Genomic DNA, 20,704 nt, shown 5'->3' with positions numbered 1-20,704 from the left:
TTGGTACGTAATGATACCCTATCCTTATGGAAAATCAAAAATGGCTCAACCGCCATAAGGTCCTGCAATTCAGAAACCCTTCTTGCAGAAGTAATGGCTAACAAAAAAGCAGTCTTCCATGACAAGTATTTCAATTCAGCAGTAGCCGCAGGCTCAAAAGGTTGTAGAGTAAGTTTCTCCAACACAAAATTGAGGTCCCAAGCAGGAGTAGGAGCTCTCATTGGGGTCTTATATTCTTTGCCCTCTAAGAAATTGCTTGAACAAAGGATGAGAAAACAATGGTGGGTCACAATCATAGTGAGCTGAAATTGCTGCAGCATGAATCTTAATGGAAGAGAAAGACAAACCTTTGTCCAATAACTCAGTAAGATATTGAAGAGCCACACTCAAATTAGGCTCAGAAACCTCCAAATCCTTTGCTGCACTCCAAAATAAAAATCTCTTCCATTTTTCTGCGTACACTTTCCTTGTACTAGGTCTTCTGGCTTCCATAATCACATTCAAAACTTGTTGAGGAAGTTGAGACCTGCTGTGATTCAAAACAGAATATGCCAGGCTGTTAGATGAAGAGAGTGAAGCTTGACATTGAGTAGATGACCGTCCCTCTGAGACAATAGGTGTGGAATCAAAGGTAAAGGCCATGGAGGCTTCCTTACCAGACTCCTCAGTAATGGGTACCAGTGTTGCGAGGCCAATCTGGAGCTATTAAAATCATCCTTGGCTTGTCTTGTCTGACCTTTAGGAGTACCTTTGGGAGGAGAGGCAGAGGTGGAAAGGCATACACATGAAGATTTTTCCAACTGAAAGAAAGAGCATCCACTTTCCAAGCTGTGTGATGAAACCTTTCGTGCAAAACTTTGGCAGCTGGTGGTTTAGTGGAGAAGCAAACAGATCTATGTCTGGAGTTCCCCATGACACTGTCAATTTCGAAATACATGAAGATCCAGTTTCCACTGGGGATCCATGATTTGCCTGCTTAACACATCTGCTAAGGAGTTCTGTGCTCCCGGCAGAAACCTTGCCTGAAGATTTAGTTGCAAGCTGGCGCAGTCTCCCACAAAATCATTGCTTGCCTGCATAGAGGATAAGAATGTGTTCCCCCTTGTTTGTTGATGTACCACATGACAGTTGTGTTGTCTGTTAGAATCAACACCTGCCCTGGAAGAAGTAACTCCTTGAAAGCCATTAATGCAAACTGGACTGCTAACATCTCCTTCATGTTGATATGTAGATGCTGTAGTCTGGCAGGCCACTTGTCTTGTATCCACTTTCCATTCAGATGAGCTCCCCAAGCTATGTCTGAGGCATTTGTCGTTAGAATCTGACTCGCCTCTGGCCGGGTCACAGAGAGTCCCTTGTTTAGGTGACATTCCTGAGCCCACCACAAAAATTCCTTTTGAATGCAAGGTATTATTTGAATGACAGTGTCCAGATCCTGGCAGTGCTGTGTCCATACATTTCTGAGATACCATTGCAGCTTCCTCATATGCAGTTTGGCATTGGGAAGCACCAGAATACAAGATGCCATGAACCCTAAGGCTTGAAGGACTGTCCTTGCAGTCAGCCCGGACTGAAGAGATAGTTGATGGAAGTAAAGGGAAAGATTCTTTTGTTTGTCCAGGGTTAAAAAGGCCATCTGGGTTGCTGTATTCAGTCTCACACCCAGAAAGCACATGTCTTGAGAGGGTACTAGACTGGACTTTATTTCGTTCACAGAATACCCCAGGCATCTCAGCACTGCTATCACATATTCCAAATGCTGAAAAAGGTCTTCCTTTTCTTGAGCCAGAATCAGGCAGTCGTCCAAGTAAGGATAGATTTGTATTCCTTTTAGCCTGAAGTAAGCTATCACTGGAGCCAGAACTTTTGTGAATACTCTGGGCGCAGTGGATAAGCCAAAGGGCAATGCAGAGAACTGATAATGGGAATTCCCAGCTCGAAAACGCAGATACTTCCTGCAACTTAGTCTGATAGGCACATGAAGGTAAGCCTCCTTGAGATCTAAAGTTACCATCCAGTGATCTTTTCCCAGCAGAGGTAAAAGCTGTTGTAACGTCAACATTTTGAACTTGGGAATGTCCAGATAAGTGTTGAGGATAGATAAATCCAAAATTGGTCTCCACGTGTTCCCCTTTTTTGGTACTAGGAACAGGCGAGAATAAAATCCTAGGCCCCTTTCTGGCACAGGAACCGGCTGAATGGCCCCTATTTGAAGTAACAGAGAAATTTGCTTGTGAGCCTCTTTTCTTTGTAGAGGAGGAATGTCTGGCATGCCTTTGAAAGGAGGCAAGGTATGGAAATAAAACCTGTAACCGTGGTGAATGATATCCAATACCCATCTGTCTTGGGTAATTAAACTCCAATTTTCTTTGAAAAGTGCCAGCCTTCCTCCCAAAGGTGCTGCCAGACGAGAAGGCTCTGGCAGCTGAAAAGGCAGGTCATTGGGTCTGTTTACGAAAGGACTGACCCCTGCCCTCACCAGAAGACTGAGCAGGTGAACTCCTGTTCTAGGCCTAAAAGAACCTTGAGCTCTGCCCCTACCACGTCTAGACCTACCCCTAGACTGGGAATCATAAGAAGGATATGTCCACCCTTAGTAGGCCAATTTCTACTAAACTTGGAGGCTGAACCTGCAAAAATCTTTAACAGTCTGCATAGACTTAGCCTTGTCCTCCATTTTCTTTAAAACTGCTTCCACAGGCGAACCAAACAACACATCAGATTGTAACGGAGCATCTAAAATCCTTGTCTTAACATGCTCAGCCAAATTCTGATCCCTCAGCCAGGCGTGCCTGCGAAGAACAGAACCAGTGGCAGCCACCCTCGAAGAGGCCTGTACAGCATCAAAACCACATTGCAAAGAATGCTTACCCACCTGTTCAGAAACATGAACTAAATCCTGCAACTCTTTACACTCAATACCTTCCGCCAGAGCATCCACCTTAGACTTCAATTGTGAAAGGAGATAATTTTGGTATTTTAACATGTGGAACTGGCAATTCAAAGCCCTCATGGCTAAAGTGGAAGAAGTATACACCTTCTTTCCCCATCTATCCAAAGCCCTTGCCTCTTTATCAGGAGGAACAGGATTTTTAACAACAGAAGCCTTAACACCTTTAGGCCCCTGAGAAACAGTTTCTGGGTCTGCCCTAGGACTCTTAAAAAGATACTTATGAGCTTCAGGCACCCTATAATACCTATCCGGTTTAACTGGGGCAGGAGGCAAAGAATCAGGGTTCAGGGAAGCCTCTGCAAAAACATCTTCCACCACATCCAGAACAGGAGGTATAGCCAAAGGCCTATGCTGGGGTAAAAACAAAAATTCCCTAAGCCTTTTCCTGGAATCTGAGAAATCTTGACCTTCCCATTTAAAATGTTCCCTCATGGAATGAAGAGTCTCTGAAAAAGAAAAATCCTCAGGAGGAGAAGCCGAAGGGGTAGAATCATCTACATCAGAATCAGAATAAGGAGGATACTCCTGTAAGTCTTCAGCCGAAGACTCAGAAGCCTCCGAACACTGCTCAAAACTCTCAAGCTCAGGTTCCACCCTAGGCCTCTTATCAGGAGGGGGCATAGAACCTCTAATCATAGTAATCAAATCTTCTGCCAATTGAAGCATATGTATCTTAGGCAGAGACCCTGAAGAACTAGGAGAGACACCCACTGAAGTTAAACCTGGCCTGCCTCTCGAAGAAGCCTTGGAAACAGAAGGGGAGGGCCTAACCACCTTAGGAAGGGAGGGGAGAACAGCTACCTGAGAAGCCCCCTCAGCCTGGCCTACCTCCTGAGAGGACACATCTTGTAACAGTAGAGTCTCTCCCTGAGACTCCAAAGAAACTTCTGGCAGAACCTCCGGCTCCACCGAGCCCTCTAAAGGACCGACGTCCGGGACAGACGGTTCTTCCAACCTAGGCTTTGCTGCTTTGTCCTTGCGCTTTTTAGACGAAGCGGGCGTCGGAGCATCCGGCGGCATTTTATAATTACAACGCTTCCCAAAACTAACCTGGCACAGTCTAATCTTCTCTTTATAGTGCGTTTGTTAAATCTAGCACAAGAGCGACATCCAACAACGTCGTGCTCAGGCCCTAAGCAAGGTATACACAAGGTATGGTAATCCCTATGAGGTATCTGTTTCCCACAAGAAATACAGTTATTCACTTTTTCTGACATCCGGTTAAATACTGAGGCAAGAAAAAACAAAATATTCCCAACGGGTACTTAGCCAACTTTGATTCGGTCTGAAACTCCGACTTCAGAAAATTTCAGAACGCCAACCTGCACTCGCAATACTGCTTCTGCATCGGACCATGCGGCAAAAAAGACTGAGGATATGACGTCGGTCATGCGCATTTGTACCCTGACGTCCTGACGTCAGACTAATGCGCCTTGACCGACGTCAGCCTTATACTTTGGTATTCGGGCCGACTGGGACAGCGGACTACCCGAGTGTTAGGACTGCAGCAATGTGGGATGAAGAACATCTGCCCTCAATTCCAGGACATTTATGTACAAATTGGCCTCCATGGGGGACCAGGTGCCTTGGACGGTCTTTCCCTGGAAATGTCCCCCCCCCCCCTAGCAGGGAAGCATCCATGGTCACCGTGGCCTTGGGCTGGGGAAGGCAGAACAGTTGACACCAAAGATTTGATTCTGGCTTCATCCACCATAACATTTCTTTCTTGCAAAGGTTTGTAAGGCATAACTTGTGGTAGAGTGGGTGGGTTAAGACTGACCATTGTGATAAAAGAAGTCACTGTACTAGTCTCATGTGCAACCTCGCCAGTGGAACTAAAATAACAATTGCTGCCATAAATCCCAATAGTTGTAGTACAAGGCATGCTGGTACAAATGTCTGTGGGAGGAGGACTTGAATCTGGCTTCTTATTTTTGACAGCATGTGAGGAGGAAGGGAAGCTTGACAGGACTTTGTGTCAAAGATTGCTCCAATGAATCCCAGTGCTCTTGTTGGAGACATTTGTGATTTGTCCATGTTGATCATGATACCCAAGCAAAGAGCAAGGCCTTGAGTGTAAGACAGACTGAGAATGAGAAGATTCCTGGTCATGGCGGTAAGGAGCCAATCATCTAAATATGGAAACACCTGGAATCCTTGCAGTTGGAGATGAGCTACTACGACTGACATAAATTTGGTGAACACTCTGGGGGCTGTTGAGAGACCAAAGGGCAGTACCTTGAACTGATAGCGATTGGTTCACAGCCAGAAGCGGAGAACTCTCCGGGAGCATTTGTCCATCGTTATGTGGTAATATGTGTCCTGAAGGTCTATAGAGCACATCCAGTTGTCCTTCCCCAGAAAAGGGAGGATGGACTGTACCGTGACCATCCAGAATTTTTGAGGTTTTATGAATTTGTTTAGTAAGCTGAGAGCCAGGATTGGTCTCCAGTCCCCTGTCTTTTTTGGCACTGAAAAGAACCTCAAGTAAAACCTGGATCCTCTCTGGTCTGGTGGGATTGGCTGGATGACTTTTTCTTAGCAGCTTTTTGATTTCTAAGGCTGCAGCCTCCTTCTGACTGGGTGGGACATCGGGGAGTCATTTTACGGGTCTGGGAGTAAGATCTAATGGGGTATGATAGCATCTGGATATTATTCTCTGCACCCACGTATCTGTTGTTACAAGTTACCAGGCCTGTAGGTGCAGGGAAAATCGGCCCCTGACTGCTTCCAGAGGAAAGCAATTGGGCCGCTGCTCAGGAGTGCTAGTAGGTTCGGCCAGAGAAGGAATCTCTAGCGCCCTGGTTGCACAGACCCACTCTGCCCCGAAAAGGGTGCCTTCCGGATGAGTTGCCCCCTCTGCCCTGGGAGGATTGTTCATCACGAGTGTCACGAAAAGATCCTTGGGACTTCTTGAACCACAATTTTCCTCCCCTCTGGTTCCTGGAATAGGATCTCTGGGGGGTGGAAAAACATTTGCCCACAGCAGACAAGGTATTTCCATCCTTCTCACTACGTGATAGTGTCTCTCTTACTTTGGGACTAAAAATGGAAGATTTGTCAACAGGTGCGTTGACAAAGGAAGATTTCAAGGGGTCCGCAAAATCACACAAATGCATCCATGCATGCCGTCTCATGACAATGCCTGATGCGGATGCTCGAGCTGCCCCGTGGTGTGAGAGATCAAGCGCATCGAGGAGTCTGAGATGGATTCCGGGTAGCCAGCTGAGAGGAAACAGTATCACGCACCTGGTCAGGCAGTACCCCCCGCCAAAGAGACAGACATTTCTGAGATTAGATCTCTCTGGAGGTGAGTAAAGTGCGGCAGATAATTCAGCAATCGAATGGCAAAGGTCGCTGAAGCGTTGGCCCGCTTTCCCAGTCTGTCCATAGCCCGAGACTCCCTGTTCGGGGGATGAACAGTGGAAACATCTTCTGCCAGTTCCCTCTTGGTGGCCACCGCCATGACCATGGAATCAACTACCAGCTGCTTGGACCAATTGGGCTGGTCTTCAGGCGTAGATAAAATTTTATCTGGCCTATGTGGGAGAGGTTCTATGTTGTCTGGGGCCTTCCAGGCACACTGCACAAGTTTAACAAGCTCATCCACAGGTGGGGTCACCTAAGAAGTAGGTGGCCGAGCATGGAAGGCCTTCAAGAACACAGATTCCTCCGAAGAAGGGTTGGAGGGCTTCCAGTCTCCCCTTTGCTTGAGGATCTCGAGAATGTCTCCAAATGAGATGTCTTCCAGGGGAGACCGTGGGGACCCTTCTCCCTCATCGCAATCGGTGTCTTCGGTGATGGATTCCCTCAGGGGAATCAAGTTGCTTCCTCTTGCACAGTTACTTCTGGGGTGGTTCCCCAGTGGGCTCTTCTGAGGAGGACACTGGAGAAAAGGTTTTCTTCAAGGGCAGGTCTTGCGGCTCCCGTGCTCGGGATCCCAGAGTAGGGGGTTCGGGCCACCTGCATGCTAGAGGGGATTTTGGTGTTGATGCCAATGGTGACAACTGCGAAGCTTGTTGAGGCAAAGACCCTCTCCATCACCTGGAAAGCAGGCCCGCCTGAGGAGGAATGGGAGCCCAGAATCAAGAAGGACAACCTCGGAACCAGGGTCACACCCCACCCTGAGGGGCCCATCTTCAGGTGCGGAGCTCAGGGAGGACTGGTAGCTGCCAAGGGAGCTGTGGCTGTAGACGGCGCCTCAGGAAAAAATAGGCGCCAAACTAGGAGCCACAGTGCTGACAGTCCAATCACTGCTCCGAGAATGCGCCAACTCCAACAGAGCCATTGCACCAAGAGTAATCGGTGCCAACAGGAAAGCCTCTGCAGTCGGAGCAGAGACAGAATGCACTAGAATCCAATCAGTACCAAAGTCTCCGGGACCTGGGAGGAAACCACAGGAGGATATACAACTGAATATACCGTGAGAGCTTCCATTCCATGAGAGAAGGAAGACCTAGCAGAGGTGGGTAATCCTCTAGCTGCCAAAAGCTGGTCCACAACCCTCACTACATCTTATTCTGAAAGACTCCTGATGGATCTGAAGGAAGCTGCTGAAGGAGTTCAGGTCTCTCAAGAAATGGACAAAACTGGTGTCCCAAAAAGGGGTCATAAGTGGGAGAATATCTGGTTCGTGGAAGGTGTTTGACCTTCGGAACCAATGATGTCAGTGGAGCCATACAAGACATCGGCACCGTGGCCGAGGATGGTGCCGATGGAGGTACAGTAGTCAGAGCCTGTGTCAAAACCAAGGTCGGCACAAAGTAGGGTGGTGCCGAAGCTGGTACAGTGGTTGAAGTCAAAATTAAGGGCAGCACCAAGGGAGAAGACATGGAGCCTGGTGCCGACTCGGTTCTGAGGAGGACAGAGATGTAGGAACCGAGTGACTCTGTTTCTCTTTATGTTTCTTATGCTTAGGAGTTGATGAGACCTCCATCCCAGAAAGAGCCTCCGAGAAGGGAGTTTTCAACATACCCTTCAGAATCAGCCTGTTCTTACGCTCAGCCAATGTACAACTGCTGAAGCTGGAACAAATATCACAAGATACACTGATGTGGTCAATGCCCAAACAATAAACACACCAGGCATGACCTTTCGAGTTGGGCATCTTACGCCCGCACTTATCACACTGTTTAAATCCTAGTTTTACTTTATCAGACATGATATAAAACTACACTATAGTCCTAAACTACAACTTAACCAACCAAAACAACAACAGCAAGGTTAAAGAAAAAGAGGGTTTTTTTTTTTTTTTTTTTTTTTTTTTTTTTACAGAGAGAAAAAGGTCTATATCAAAGGTAGGGGAGAGGGGCAGTACCAATGATGGTATGAAAGAGAAGGTAGAGGGTAGATTTTAGAAAGAAAGTATATAAATTTACGGATGAAAAGATGATATTTAGGGAAAACTGACTAGAGGAGGTTAATGATAGAGATAAATCACAAAAAAGCTACACTTAGCTTGAGAGAAGGCTTGGCACGTCTGACGAGGAATGTTGTAAACGAGATCTGGAGAGACTATGAGAGGGGCATTGTGGGTAAGTCTTAGCTGAGAGTTTTTGGCTGGAGCGAGCTTGGTAACGGCTGTGTCAGTTCCGAGGATGGAACCGAAGTCCTAACGGTAAAGAATTAATAAAGATTTACAACATCAGATTTAATCTTTTGAATGCCTGTTTTCCATCCCTAATGTCAATCATATAATCCATCCAGAATGACTGACCCCTTCGACTATCCCAATATACCTTAAGTTTCTGAATTATTTTGTAACTCCCTTTAAATCAGCAAGCCACTTCCCATTCACTTCAGATCAAACCTGAAAACGCCAGTGAAAGAAAATATCTCTGTTCATAAACTGTTCCAGTATTATGAGGAACATCATCTCCTTTCAGCTTATCCCAGTTAGGAGTCACCACAGCGGAACAGCGGTCCGCAAAATGATTGGCAGTGCAGTTTTACAGTGTCGAATTGCCAGCCCGACACCCAACCTTCCAGAGAAGGCACACACATGCATACACTCACACCTAGGGCCAAATTTAATGTGTCCAATCTACCTACAGCATGGCTTTGTGATGTGGGAGAAAACTGGAGCACCCGGAGGAAACCCAGACGACCAGAGGAAGGATGTACAGATTCCGCACAGAAGGCACCCCAGCCGAGAATCGAACAGGACAGCCTAATTTCAGCATACTTTGTTTCAAAATACAAAGGTGACACACTACTGTTACAAAAACAATTCAAATATAGTTGAAATGAAACTAGTACATTACATTTCTTTGTGCAGCCTGAATATCTAGCTGCCTTTTTTAGTAATATTCTATACTTACAATATTTGGAAATGTCTGGAGTCTGTACTTCTGATACTAATGTACTAAAAACTGCTACTAAACACCTATCAGATGGTCTATAACAATGTTCTGGACTAAGAGGAACACAGTTTTGCTCACCTGGAAATTCCTCATGTGATACCTCTTACAGCATCTCTCCGAACATATCTCTGACTGCTATTTTTTAATGTAGGCATCATGAACACTGTCTGTAAATAATGTGGTTAGTAAGACATATTTGTTTTATACAAATATTCACTTCACTATGACCAATATGGATTTCTCATACTGCTTCACACCACCACCTGAGTGTTTCCCTGTGAAATGTTAGTGCAGTTAAACTAAGTCTCTATTTTTCAAAGACAAGCAGCCTGCTCAGTAATCGAAGCAGCACTTTGTTCTAGAACAAATTTAGATTTAAATTTAACTGAAGTTTTCAGGTTGAGTTAAGAAAATACAGGTAGGTATTTTAATCCTTAATCTGCAATCCATCCACAACTGAGCTGGTAGGTATTCTAATCTTTAATCTGCAATCCATCAACAACTGAGCTGTGAATCCAAAATTCTCCAGGTGCAACTAACACTAGGTAAGACTGGAATCCAAATTGTAGCTTGCTACAGATCCCCCACCATGCCCCAAGATTCTCACTACACCTTTCTTAACATACTGGAAAATATTAAGATACAACCAAACACCCTAATACTGGGTGATTTCAACTACCCTGCCATTAACTGGGAAAACTACTCGTGTACCAACACCTTTGCCTAACGATCCTTGGAATTCATAAATTCCAACGCCATGGATCAACTAATCCATAGTCCCACCAGGGGCTCCAATATCCTGGGCCAGGTCATTACCAACATGGGAAATTGATGCTCCACACCAGTGGTCACCCCCTCTTTGGTTAGGTCTGACCATAAGCTAATCACCTTTGGCATCCACATCCCACCTCCACCCCCTGCAGTAAGGAAACATCCTTAAAAAACTTCTCCAAAGCCAACTTCATGCTACTCAAGTCAGAAGTGACAAACTTCATGACACCCATGCAGACGGGAACTGAAAGTTCGACTGCCGAATCCTACACTAAAGCACTGTACGAGCACATCCACTCGTGCATGAATCGTGCCATCCCAAATAGAACCAAGATGCTCTCCTCCAAAAAAAGGAAGCCAATCTGGTGGTCCCGTCATAAACAAACTATACAACAGTAGGAAGAAACTATGCAGAAAAGAGGAAAATCCCAGGATGCAAAAAACTCCCTTACCAGCCTCAGTAAGAAGCTGAGATCCCTCATAAAATTCTCCAAAGCTAGTTACAAAAATAAAATTGCCAAAGATTCCAAAGACAACCACAAGGCATTCTATAGCTATGTCAAGAATCTAAATGGCAATGCTCAGATCTGCTCTGAGCTACAACAGAATGGCATTAAATATACCGATCCCAAGGACACTGCCAATATCCTGGCAGATCAATTCAGTGCCAACTTCACCCCCCTCATCCCCTAAAGGGCCCATCACAATACAAAAAGACTGCCAAATTCCGGTAATCACGGCCACACAGGTAAAAACCACACTCTCCACAGCTAAGAATACAGCATCCATGGAACCAGACGACATCCCGTCTGTGTACTACATGAACTACAAAATGAAATGGCACATCACCTAAGTGTCATGTTTAATCATAGCCTCACCTCAGGCTTCATGTCCACTGAGTGGTGCACAGCTGCAGTTATCCCACTCCACAAGGGGGGATCCAACTTGGATGCTGGGAACTACCACCCCATCAGTCTGACGAGTCTGATCTGCAAGGCCACGGAACGTATTATCATGGAACTTATAAACAAAGTCATTGGCAACCTTCAAACACTGGATCCCACCCAGTTTGGGTTCATGAAGGGCCGATCTTGTCTCCTGAACCTGAATGACTTCTTCATATCAGTCTCCAGAGCTGTGGATGAGGGTAAGGTGGTCCACACAGCCTATATAGACCTCGCCAAGGCCTTTGACACCACCCCCCACTCTGGAATCATAGATAAACTTACTAAGCTGGGCATTAATCCCTATGTCACTCAATGGGTTGCCAACTGGCTTACTGGCAGACCCACACTGTAAAAGTAGCCAACTCCAAATCCAGCTCCAGACAAGTGGAGAACCTCAGGGTTCAGTCTTGGGACCACTCTTGCTTGGCATCTACTTCTCTGAAGTACAGGCCAGCACTAAGGGACTCTGGCTAACAAAGTTCACAGATGACTGCAAACTGGGAGCCAGTATTGAATCCCCAAATGATGTGGATATTCTACAAAAGGGCCTTACAGAAACAGATGCTTGGTGCCAGAGCCATGGGCTCAAGCTTAATGCCAAGAAATATATAGTTATCCCCTTTAGGAAAAAACATGTCCCCGTGAATTACCACATAGGTGGCAGTACACTAAACACCGAAAGTGTGATAAGAGACTTAGGGACACAGGTGGACAGTGGTCTCACCTTCGATAGCCACATCACCACAACAGTTAGGAAAACCCTTTATGTGGCACACCTCATCACTAAGGGCTTTTCATCCAGAAAAAAGGAGGTCATTGTCCCACTGTACTCATCCCTCATTAGACCCATTATAGAATTCAACGCCTCGTTTGGTATGTACCTCTCAAGACATCTGCAACAACTGGCAAGGCCACAGAAATACCTCACTAAAAGAATCACAGGCTAGAGCAGATGCCCTATGCTGACCATCTAAAAAAAACTCCACCTATACTCTGTCGCATATCGTCTACTCAGAGGCAATCTCTGCTTAACATGCAAGGCCATGTCAAACCCAGAGCTGCTGGACATGCTACACTTAAAGAAATCCCAATCTCTCAGAGCCACACGCTCCAGGGATCTAAACCTTGTCATCGCAATGAACAAAACCTGCTGGAGGCATAGGTTCCTGATCCAGAGACTCCCCAGACTCTGGAATAGACTGCCCATACATGCCCTCTTCAAAAGGAACCTTGATGATTGGATGGGGGATAGGAAATTCACCCCAGGGATCACATCGGTCATCCTGCTAGACAGGGGTCCAGGGAAGTAAATAACGTGGGAAGAAATAGCCAGGAAGTTGTTATGGCTAGGGCCGAAAGTCTACTACCAACCTATGAACAGATAATACTGTATAGTTTACCTATGCAACTAGCCAATTACAAATGTAAATGTATATAGGTAAGCACCATAAACAAAAAATAAAGCATCTAGTAACATCATAAAAGAAACAACTATATCATTAGAATCTGTCAGACTAACATACAGCTTTCCTTTCTATTCCTCATAAGGACTGATGGGTCATTCTCTTGTTTTGGTGAATTGGAATGTGATTTGTTTACTTATTATTATTACTATTATTATTTTAAACCAAAACAAGCAGTATTAGTTTTGGTATTTTAATAAAGCTCCAAAAAATTATACTCTGATGGTACAGAAATAAGACTATGGATATGCACTAAATGTACAGCCTGGTGTTCCAACTTTCTTTTTGCTGTTTGAGGCACTAAATAAAAGAAAAGTAAATTGAAGCACAGATTTTTATGTTAAATCACAAAATTACAAGTGGCTTTATGAAACGTCCCTAGAATTTTACCTCCCCCCTTCCCTCCAATGTTTTTACCCATCACTTAATGAGGGAAACTGGGGGCATAGATGGTTGAAACAAGATGAAGGCAATCTATTCACTGTTCAGAGATACTCTCCTGAATACTGTACAAATGCTACACAGAAAATGTGCTGTTGGAAGAACATAGATTTTGAGTACAATTCCATTTCCAGCATTTTGGACTACTTCATATGCAACGTGCAAAGCTCAGAACAGACCAAGTTCAGAACATTTATAATCTGTTGTACAAGGTTCATCCAGTGCAGAACTACTCTAAGCTGTGCTACTAAAATGATAAAAATAGAACAGGGATAGACTATCCTCCTTAATGTTTGGCACGGTATTTATTTCTGGATATGTACAGTCTTTCTCTGCATAATTTAAGCATAGCATTAATTTCCTTATAGTGACTTACAGGGGGTGACCATGACCAGAATTTATCGCAGCATGATCACTGGTATAAATCAATTCTCTGTGGGGTGCCTACAGTAAGAATATGCTGCGTCTTATATATCATTGTTTGCAAAGCAATTGCTTCAGGATTACTACTGACATTATCTGAAATGTTAGCAGAACTATGAACATCCAGTTACTTGCAACTTATTTTATTTCTCATAAACAGATACTGCATGATGATCTGTCCTAATGGTCAATAGTTTAATGATAATTTGTGCCAGATTAGTTGCATTTTATTACACTGAAAGCAGATGAATTTGGTTAAGATGTTCGTAAGTAATTGAAAACAGTCCTTAAGATTTGTTACATAAATTAAAACATCACCTGCATGTAACACAAGCCAAATCAGGAATACCGTCACTTGCCAAATGACTAACATGTCTGTGCAAGCAAGACAGTCTATGTAAAAGCAAAGACAATGGAGAAAACAAAAAATGGCTTGCAAGTCTAATTCAGTAAAAAGACAAACAGCTTGCCTGAAATTTTAATTAGTTGTCTGAATTTCTGACAGATGTTAAGAAGTTCACTGATGACTCAAACGAAAAATAAAATAAACACTTGATTGAGAAACGTCCACTTAATACTGTCAAATGCATTTTCAACACCCAAGTTCAGTAGAAAAAGAACATGACATTTGCTTGACTTATCTAACAGGGTACTAAAGGCCACCAAAGGGCAATTGGGCAAAGAAATGCGATCTCCACAGTGACCTAAACCAGAAGGTATGTTTTCTTTTCACAACCCTGTGCAATAAATATCTCCTCTGGTAGAGTTTTCCTTCCTGGCATCCTGCTATGAACATCCTACAGTCTTTTTGTTTTTCTTCAACCAAGTAAGTTATGGGCGACTGCCCATCCCACTTATGAACTCAATTCAGAAGTCCTTTCCAAATAAAACATTACTGAGAAATAAATATTCATAACAGACAGGAAAGACGGCAAGAGATTATGAAAGCCTTGAAATCTGAACTGCAGCAGCAAGTGACACTGATAATTACTGGCACTAAAGGGCATTAAGGACATCATACAAAAATTTAAAGCAAGACTGCTAAAGCTTGTAACAGTCAAATTTTAGTTGTTGAACCTATTAACATTTTAAAGCTTAGGCTAGTTTATTCTTAATCATTTCTTTGTGTTAAATGCAGCTACTTTCCAATGACTCCCATCAGGAAAGACTGAAGTATACAGACAGGGACTGTGCAAATGAATATATCTCGTAATATAGCAGCATAAACTAAGGGGACATAACGACTTCCACGAACATACATACTGAGATTTTTAAAATGAATGACAGCCCAAGTGAAGTCTGACATGTACCCACTTCAACAGCCATCTTGGAAAACAGATCTTTCAAACTCAGATTAGTTGCATTTTATTACACTGAAAGCAGATGAATTTGCTAGTCACTGTATTTTCTGGAAAAAGTCTGCAGTTGTATTTTAGCAGTCTGTTCCAGGTAGTGGCTAAATGCATAACAATTAGAAAAACGCAGTGCATGAAAAGATGCACTAATTTTAAGCTATGAGGGCGAAAGTTTCAAGGGGAATATCAGGAAATATTTATTACTAAAATGATGGTGCTACAAAGAGCTTTTCAAAATAAACAGTAGAGATTATAGTAACACAAGGTTTCAAGAATGCAAGGTCCGACATAAGGATACTTTGGGCATATTCAGTGCAGTCCACCTGCAAATCAAAAGGACACAGGTATGTAAAAGGTGGAATGACTGGATCACATGTTCTCCAAAGCTTGGAAATCCATTTTCTTTTACTTCACTGTATATTGCCATTACCTGAACTTAAAAAGGATTCTTGAGCCAAAAAGAAGCACTCTAGTGCAAATTCCTGTTGTTTTGCCTCATTCAACATGAAGCACCACCGCTGCAACATGAGCATCCAGTCTAAATACAACACAGGAAACCACTCTGCTTACCTAACATTACCATGAGATCCCCAAGTTTGAGAGAGGGGTCTTGCCCAGCCCAGATCCTCTGCATGTGCGCAACTCTCATCTTCTTTCCCTTCAGTTTCTCTTTCTCTTCTTCACTGGTGATGGGCCTAAGCAAGAAACATCAATCAGGTACACAAAAAATACATAAAGCTATTGCACTGATAATTAATGCCTCCTTTTGGTTACATTAAAGTATTCACATATTTCTTTATCTGCTGTAACACTTTGCAGAAAGCATGGCAATTCAGCAATACTAAATATCAAGGGATTAAGAAATTCTAAACATATGACAAAGGTAAGCAGCAGGGTAGAAAGACGTCATGAAGAACTAAATGTGCCAAAGCAGATGCAGGGAAGATTTAAGAATAAAATTCCTAGAAGTCATCCTCATGAGGACTACGTAGGTTTACTGTGAACTGTACACTATGCAGCAAAAATAGGAGAGGATGACCTTAGACAATTCAACTTTCAGAAAGGGTAAGGAAGATGAAAGTGGTTCACATGCAAGGAAATGAGCCAAGGCACATGGACAAAGAATGGAAGTGCAGAAGTTGCGGTGTAGACAGTCATTAGAATTGCTCTCCATATTCCAACAGTGTACTCTCACAGGATATGGGAAGACACAAAATAAACATCTGCTGGTGACTTTAGACTGTCAGATGTGACATGTAGTCAACTGAATGGAGCGTCAATAATGAAATTAACTATTTGCACTTCCATGAATACATTCTTAATATTTTATTTGATAATATTCAAGGTTACACTCGGTACAAATCTTTCATTTAACAACATAAATCACTGCCAATAAAGAAATGAAATAAAATTTCTACAATGAATCTATAAATGAGAATGAAATGAGCCATATGCATGTTACCCTACAGAAAATACACTGTGCACTTATCTCTCAATTACTTCGAACAGAAACCCAAAGCCATCTTAATCATCCCAGCCGCAGCTCCTTACACTGATTTGGTCAAAATCTAAATTACCTCCAACGATGACAACATTACAGAAGTAGTTCTGTTTGCTAAATTTCTTGGCATCATAACTTGACTCCACACCAGAATTCTATGACATCAAATCTATTGTACTAAAGACCATTCAAAGCTAAGACAACTCTACAAAGATAAATCATTTATTATCAACTCTACCTATCTAGGTACCACCAGATAACTACTGCTCTCCAACTTGCATGTTACTCCCACTTTACAAATTCACACTCTATCCACACTTCAGAACTGTAGCAAGCCTCTTACAGAGTCACTATGTTTGTAGCAGGTCAGAAGCATCTCTCTCATCAATACCAATTTCATAAACATATACATGGCTCGCTTTCAGACAGGATTTTTCAAGTCCCACTAAGTCTCATAACCTTCTCTCATTCAAAAATGTGTCCCTCAGTTCTCCACTTTATGATCTGGTACAACTCTACCATCCCTCAAGATCCACTAATCATTATCTGACCCTAACCTCTAAATGTTACAGCCAGCATGATAATTCAGGCTTTGCAACTAGCATCTCTGTGACAAGAACAACCTTCCTTTGGGGGTTATGTCAGATCCATCAGTACTGTACTTCAGAAATGCACTAAGTACACATATTACAAGCTGTCACATTAACTGTGGCCTTATCTAACCCTCACTCTACACATGTCCTTTCAGTATTAACTCATAACACTTCTTCCACAAAACCACTATGTGCATACATACCCACAATTCTCTGCAGCATGCACATTTACATTACACCCTTTTTCACAACCAAAACGTTTACTGCTGCTTTTTATCCCAATCTGTTCTCTTCCTCTCTCTCTGTCACTGCTGTGCACCTAGTCTTGTAATGAGTAGACTGCAGCTTACAGTAACCTCGCCTGAACTAGTTACCCATCCATAAGCAAACCTTTCTGGTTCTGTTGAGCTGCACCTGGAATTCAGTCAACAACTACTGGGCAAACTATGTAGAGTGGATATAAAACGTTTACACACCCCTGTTAAAATGCCATTTGTTTGTGATATAAAAAAATGAGACCACAATAAATCATTTCAAAACTTTTCCCACCTTTAATGTGACCTATAACCTGTACAATTCAATTGAAAAACAAAGAAATCTGTTAGGGGAAAAATATAAAAAATATTCAATAAGCTGGTTGCATAAGTGTGCACGCCCTTAAACAAATACTTTGTGGAAGCACCTTTTGATTTAATTACAACATTCAGTTTTCTTGGGTAGGAGTCTATTAGCATGGCATATCTTGACTTGGCAATATTTGCCACTCGTCCTTGGAAAAGTGCTCCAAATCTTTAGGAATGCAAGGGCATCTCTTGTGCACAGCCCTTTTCAGATCACCCCACAGATTTTCTATTGGATTTATGTCTGGGGTCTGGCCGGGCCATTCCAAAACTTTAATTTTCTGCTGGTGAAGCCATTCTTTTGTTGATTTGGATGTATGTTTGGAGTCATTGTCGTGTTAGAAGGTGAAATTTCTCTTCATCTTCAGCTTTCTAGCAGACGCCTGAAGGTTTTGGGCCAAAAGTGACTGGTATTTGGAACGGTTCATAATTCTCTCCACCTTGACTAAAGCCCCAGTTCCAACTGAAGAAAAGCAACCCCAAAGATGACGCTGTCGCCATCAGACTTCACCGTGGGTATGGTGTTCTTTTGGTGATGCGAAGTGTTGTTTTTGCACCAAACATACCTTTTGGAATTGTGGCCAAAAAGTTCAGCTTTGGTCTCATCAGACCTTTTGGGAGACGATGTATTGTTTTGCAAATTTTAGCCAGGCTTGGATGTTTTTCTGTGTAAAAAAAGGCTTCCATCTTGCAACCCTACCCCATAGCACAGACATATGGAGAATATGGGAGATTGTTGTCACATGCAGTACACAACCAGTACTTGCCAGAAATTCCTGCAGCTCCTTCAGTGTTGCTGTAGGTCTCTTGGCAGCCTCCCGACCAGTTTTCGTCTTGTCTTTTCATCAATTTTGGCGGGATCTCCAGTTCTTTGCAACGTCACTGTTGTCCCATGTTGTCTCCACTTTTTGATGACTATCTTCAATGTGTTCCATGGTATATCCAATGTTGTGAAAATTTTTTTGTGCCCTTCTCCTGACTGATACCTTTCAACAATGAGATATCTTTGATGCTTTGTAAGCTCTCTGAGAACCAAGGCTTTTCCTGTAGCAGGCAACTGAGTAAATGTCAGGAAAATCCTACTAGGACAGCCAAACTTTATTTTGGGTTCATCAGAGTCTCTTTAATTGATGGCAGGTGTGTACCTAAGAAGACTGAATGTTGTAATTAAATCAAAAGGTGCTTCAACAAAGTATTAGCTTAAGGGTGTGCACACTTATGCAACCAGTTTACTGTACGTTTTTTATTTTGTATATTTTTCCCCTAACAGATTTGTTTTTCAATTGAATTGTACAGGTTATAGGTCACATTAAAGGTGGGAAAAGTTTTAAAATGATTTATTGTGGTCTCCTTTTTTTTATATCACAAAAACCTGGCATTTTAACAGGAGTGTGCAAACTTTTTATATCCACTGTAAATACTGCACATATTTACTTGTTTTTGTTTGTAAAAAAAAAATTGTCCACTACTGTATTTTTATCTAAATTTGTTCGAATGTGATTTGATAACCCTGTATAGTATGACCTTGTGAAATGCACTCGCTATTACACTTTTTATAACCTTGCTGCTGTGGAAGAACTTATGATAACAGTTGATGTCCTAATTATCACTGTTGCATTATTCCTTACTATTGGGATATCTTGCTGAAGGTAGTCGTATGGCTAACCAGCATACCAAATCCAGGCATTTCCATGCACCACACATCAGACATATGTCCTACTTCCAAAAACATAAGGCACGTAAGAGATGCACTAGTTCAGAACCCATAAAATTGAATCTCCCGAGAAGAAAAGGAGCAGCAGAGAAGAGAGAAAATAACATGGTACATACACCCCCCCAAAAAAAAAGTAAAGTCCCTGTGACAAGAGAGAAAAAAATGAAACTGAACAGGGGGAAGGAGGAAGGGATGGAATATTGCAACAGTAATAAGTAGAGCATATTTTGTTATGTTAAGTTCTTATATAACTGTACTGTCTCTTCCTTAATCAATGATGTAGTATTCCTTACTATTAGGCCATTATTAAAGCAAATGAACAGAGTGGAAGGAGGCAGAAGGAGCAGAGAAGCCCTCCAAAAATATGGAGGATGCATCTAGCAAAACCTGCTCTGGCCCTAGAAAAGATATCCAACTGATAGTGCTTAGGAAAAGTATGCATCGAAGTCCAAGTAGTAGCTTCTAGAATGGATCTAGCATTGAGACCCTTGAAATAAACTTCAGAAGAGGCAAATGCTTTAGTAGAATAAGCCCAAACAGAAGAAGGAAGCGGTAAATGGTTTGTTTGGAAACTTCCAGATCTACCTTCTAATCTTGTTAAGAAACAAAAAACTGCTCCAGCTTCTTAAAAGCCTCAGTCATGTTTAAGTATCTGAGCTGTCTATGCAAATCCAAAGAATGAAAAATCCTCTCACTATTCTGAGGAGAAGGAAAAAATAAGGGAAGATGAACAGTCTGACTGAGAGACAAATCAGTCACAACTTTAGGCATAAACTGGGGCTGGTTCTAAGAGATACCCTGTCTCTTTGAAAAGCTATATTGGGAGAAATGGCCATAAGAGCCTGAAACTCTCTGACTCTTCGGCTGAAGTCAAAGATACCAACAACGCTGTTTTTTCAGGTAGACAATTTTAGAGAGGACAAGGCTGCTGGTTCAAAAGGAAGCTGGGTCAGCTTCTCTAGAACATAGTTTAGGTCCCAAGTAGGAGGAGGAATACATTTTTCTTGGAGGCCTAATATGAAGGGCACCCTTTAGAAACTGTTTGATCTCAAATCTAAAAGGCAGCAGTGGATCTACAGGCAGACAGGTAGAGATGGCTGACAAATGCCCAAAAGACTATGCCAAGACTTGAGCAACTCACACAGATATCCCCACAGAAAGAGGGTTCTGTTCATTGTTGTGACACCAAATAGAAATGTCTTCCATATAGCTACATAAGACTTTCTAGTACTAGGTTTTCTTGCATCTTGTAAAACCTGAAGCACTTTCTTAGAAAAGTGGTTCAGGAAAGGAATCAAAACTCTTATCACAGAGAATGTTAACTGCAGGGTACGAAGATGAGGGTGAATGAGACAGCCCGTTATCCTGTGTCCGCTGATTCATCCTTTGGGTCAGCTTGCTATGATTTGCTACTGGTTGGGTAAAAGAAAAGGGGAAAACAGTGCTGTCTGGGCCAAAAAGGAGTCATCAACAAGACTTTGTGCCTGTCCAAGACAATCATGTGAAGAACCTTTGGCAACAATGGAAGAGGAGGAAATGCATACAGGAACATTCCTCTCCA

The 20,704-nt window shown here is 42.8% G+C and overlaps 1 protein-coding gene across 1 annotated transcript in view; it reads right to left on the bottom strand.

Annotated features, from left to right (window-relative positions):
- DHX37 (DEAH-box helicase 37) overlaps window positions 1–20,704 on the bottom strand; it is a 1,097,190-nt gene that overhangs the window by 424,803 nt on the left and 651,683 nt on the right. Inside the window, exon 20 of the mRNA XM_044068525.1 lies at window positions 15,286–15,410. Within this exon, the coding sequence (XP_043924460.1) occupies window positions 15,286–15,410 (125 nt within the window). The remainder of the gene's footprint in view (window positions 1–15,285; window positions 15,411–20,704) is intronic.

Source organism: Protopterus annectens, chromosome 4.part0 (genome assembly GCF_019279795.1).
Source record: "Protopterus annectens isolate FY-2018-M chromosome 4.part0, PAN1.0, whole genome shotgun sequence".
Classification (NCBI taxonomy): Eukaryota; Metazoa; Chordata; order Ceratodontiformes; family Protopteridae; genus Protopterus; species Protopterus annectens.
The sequence above is the reverse complement of the archived record's forward strand: the minus strand, read 5'-3'. Positions and strand labels throughout refer to the sequence as shown.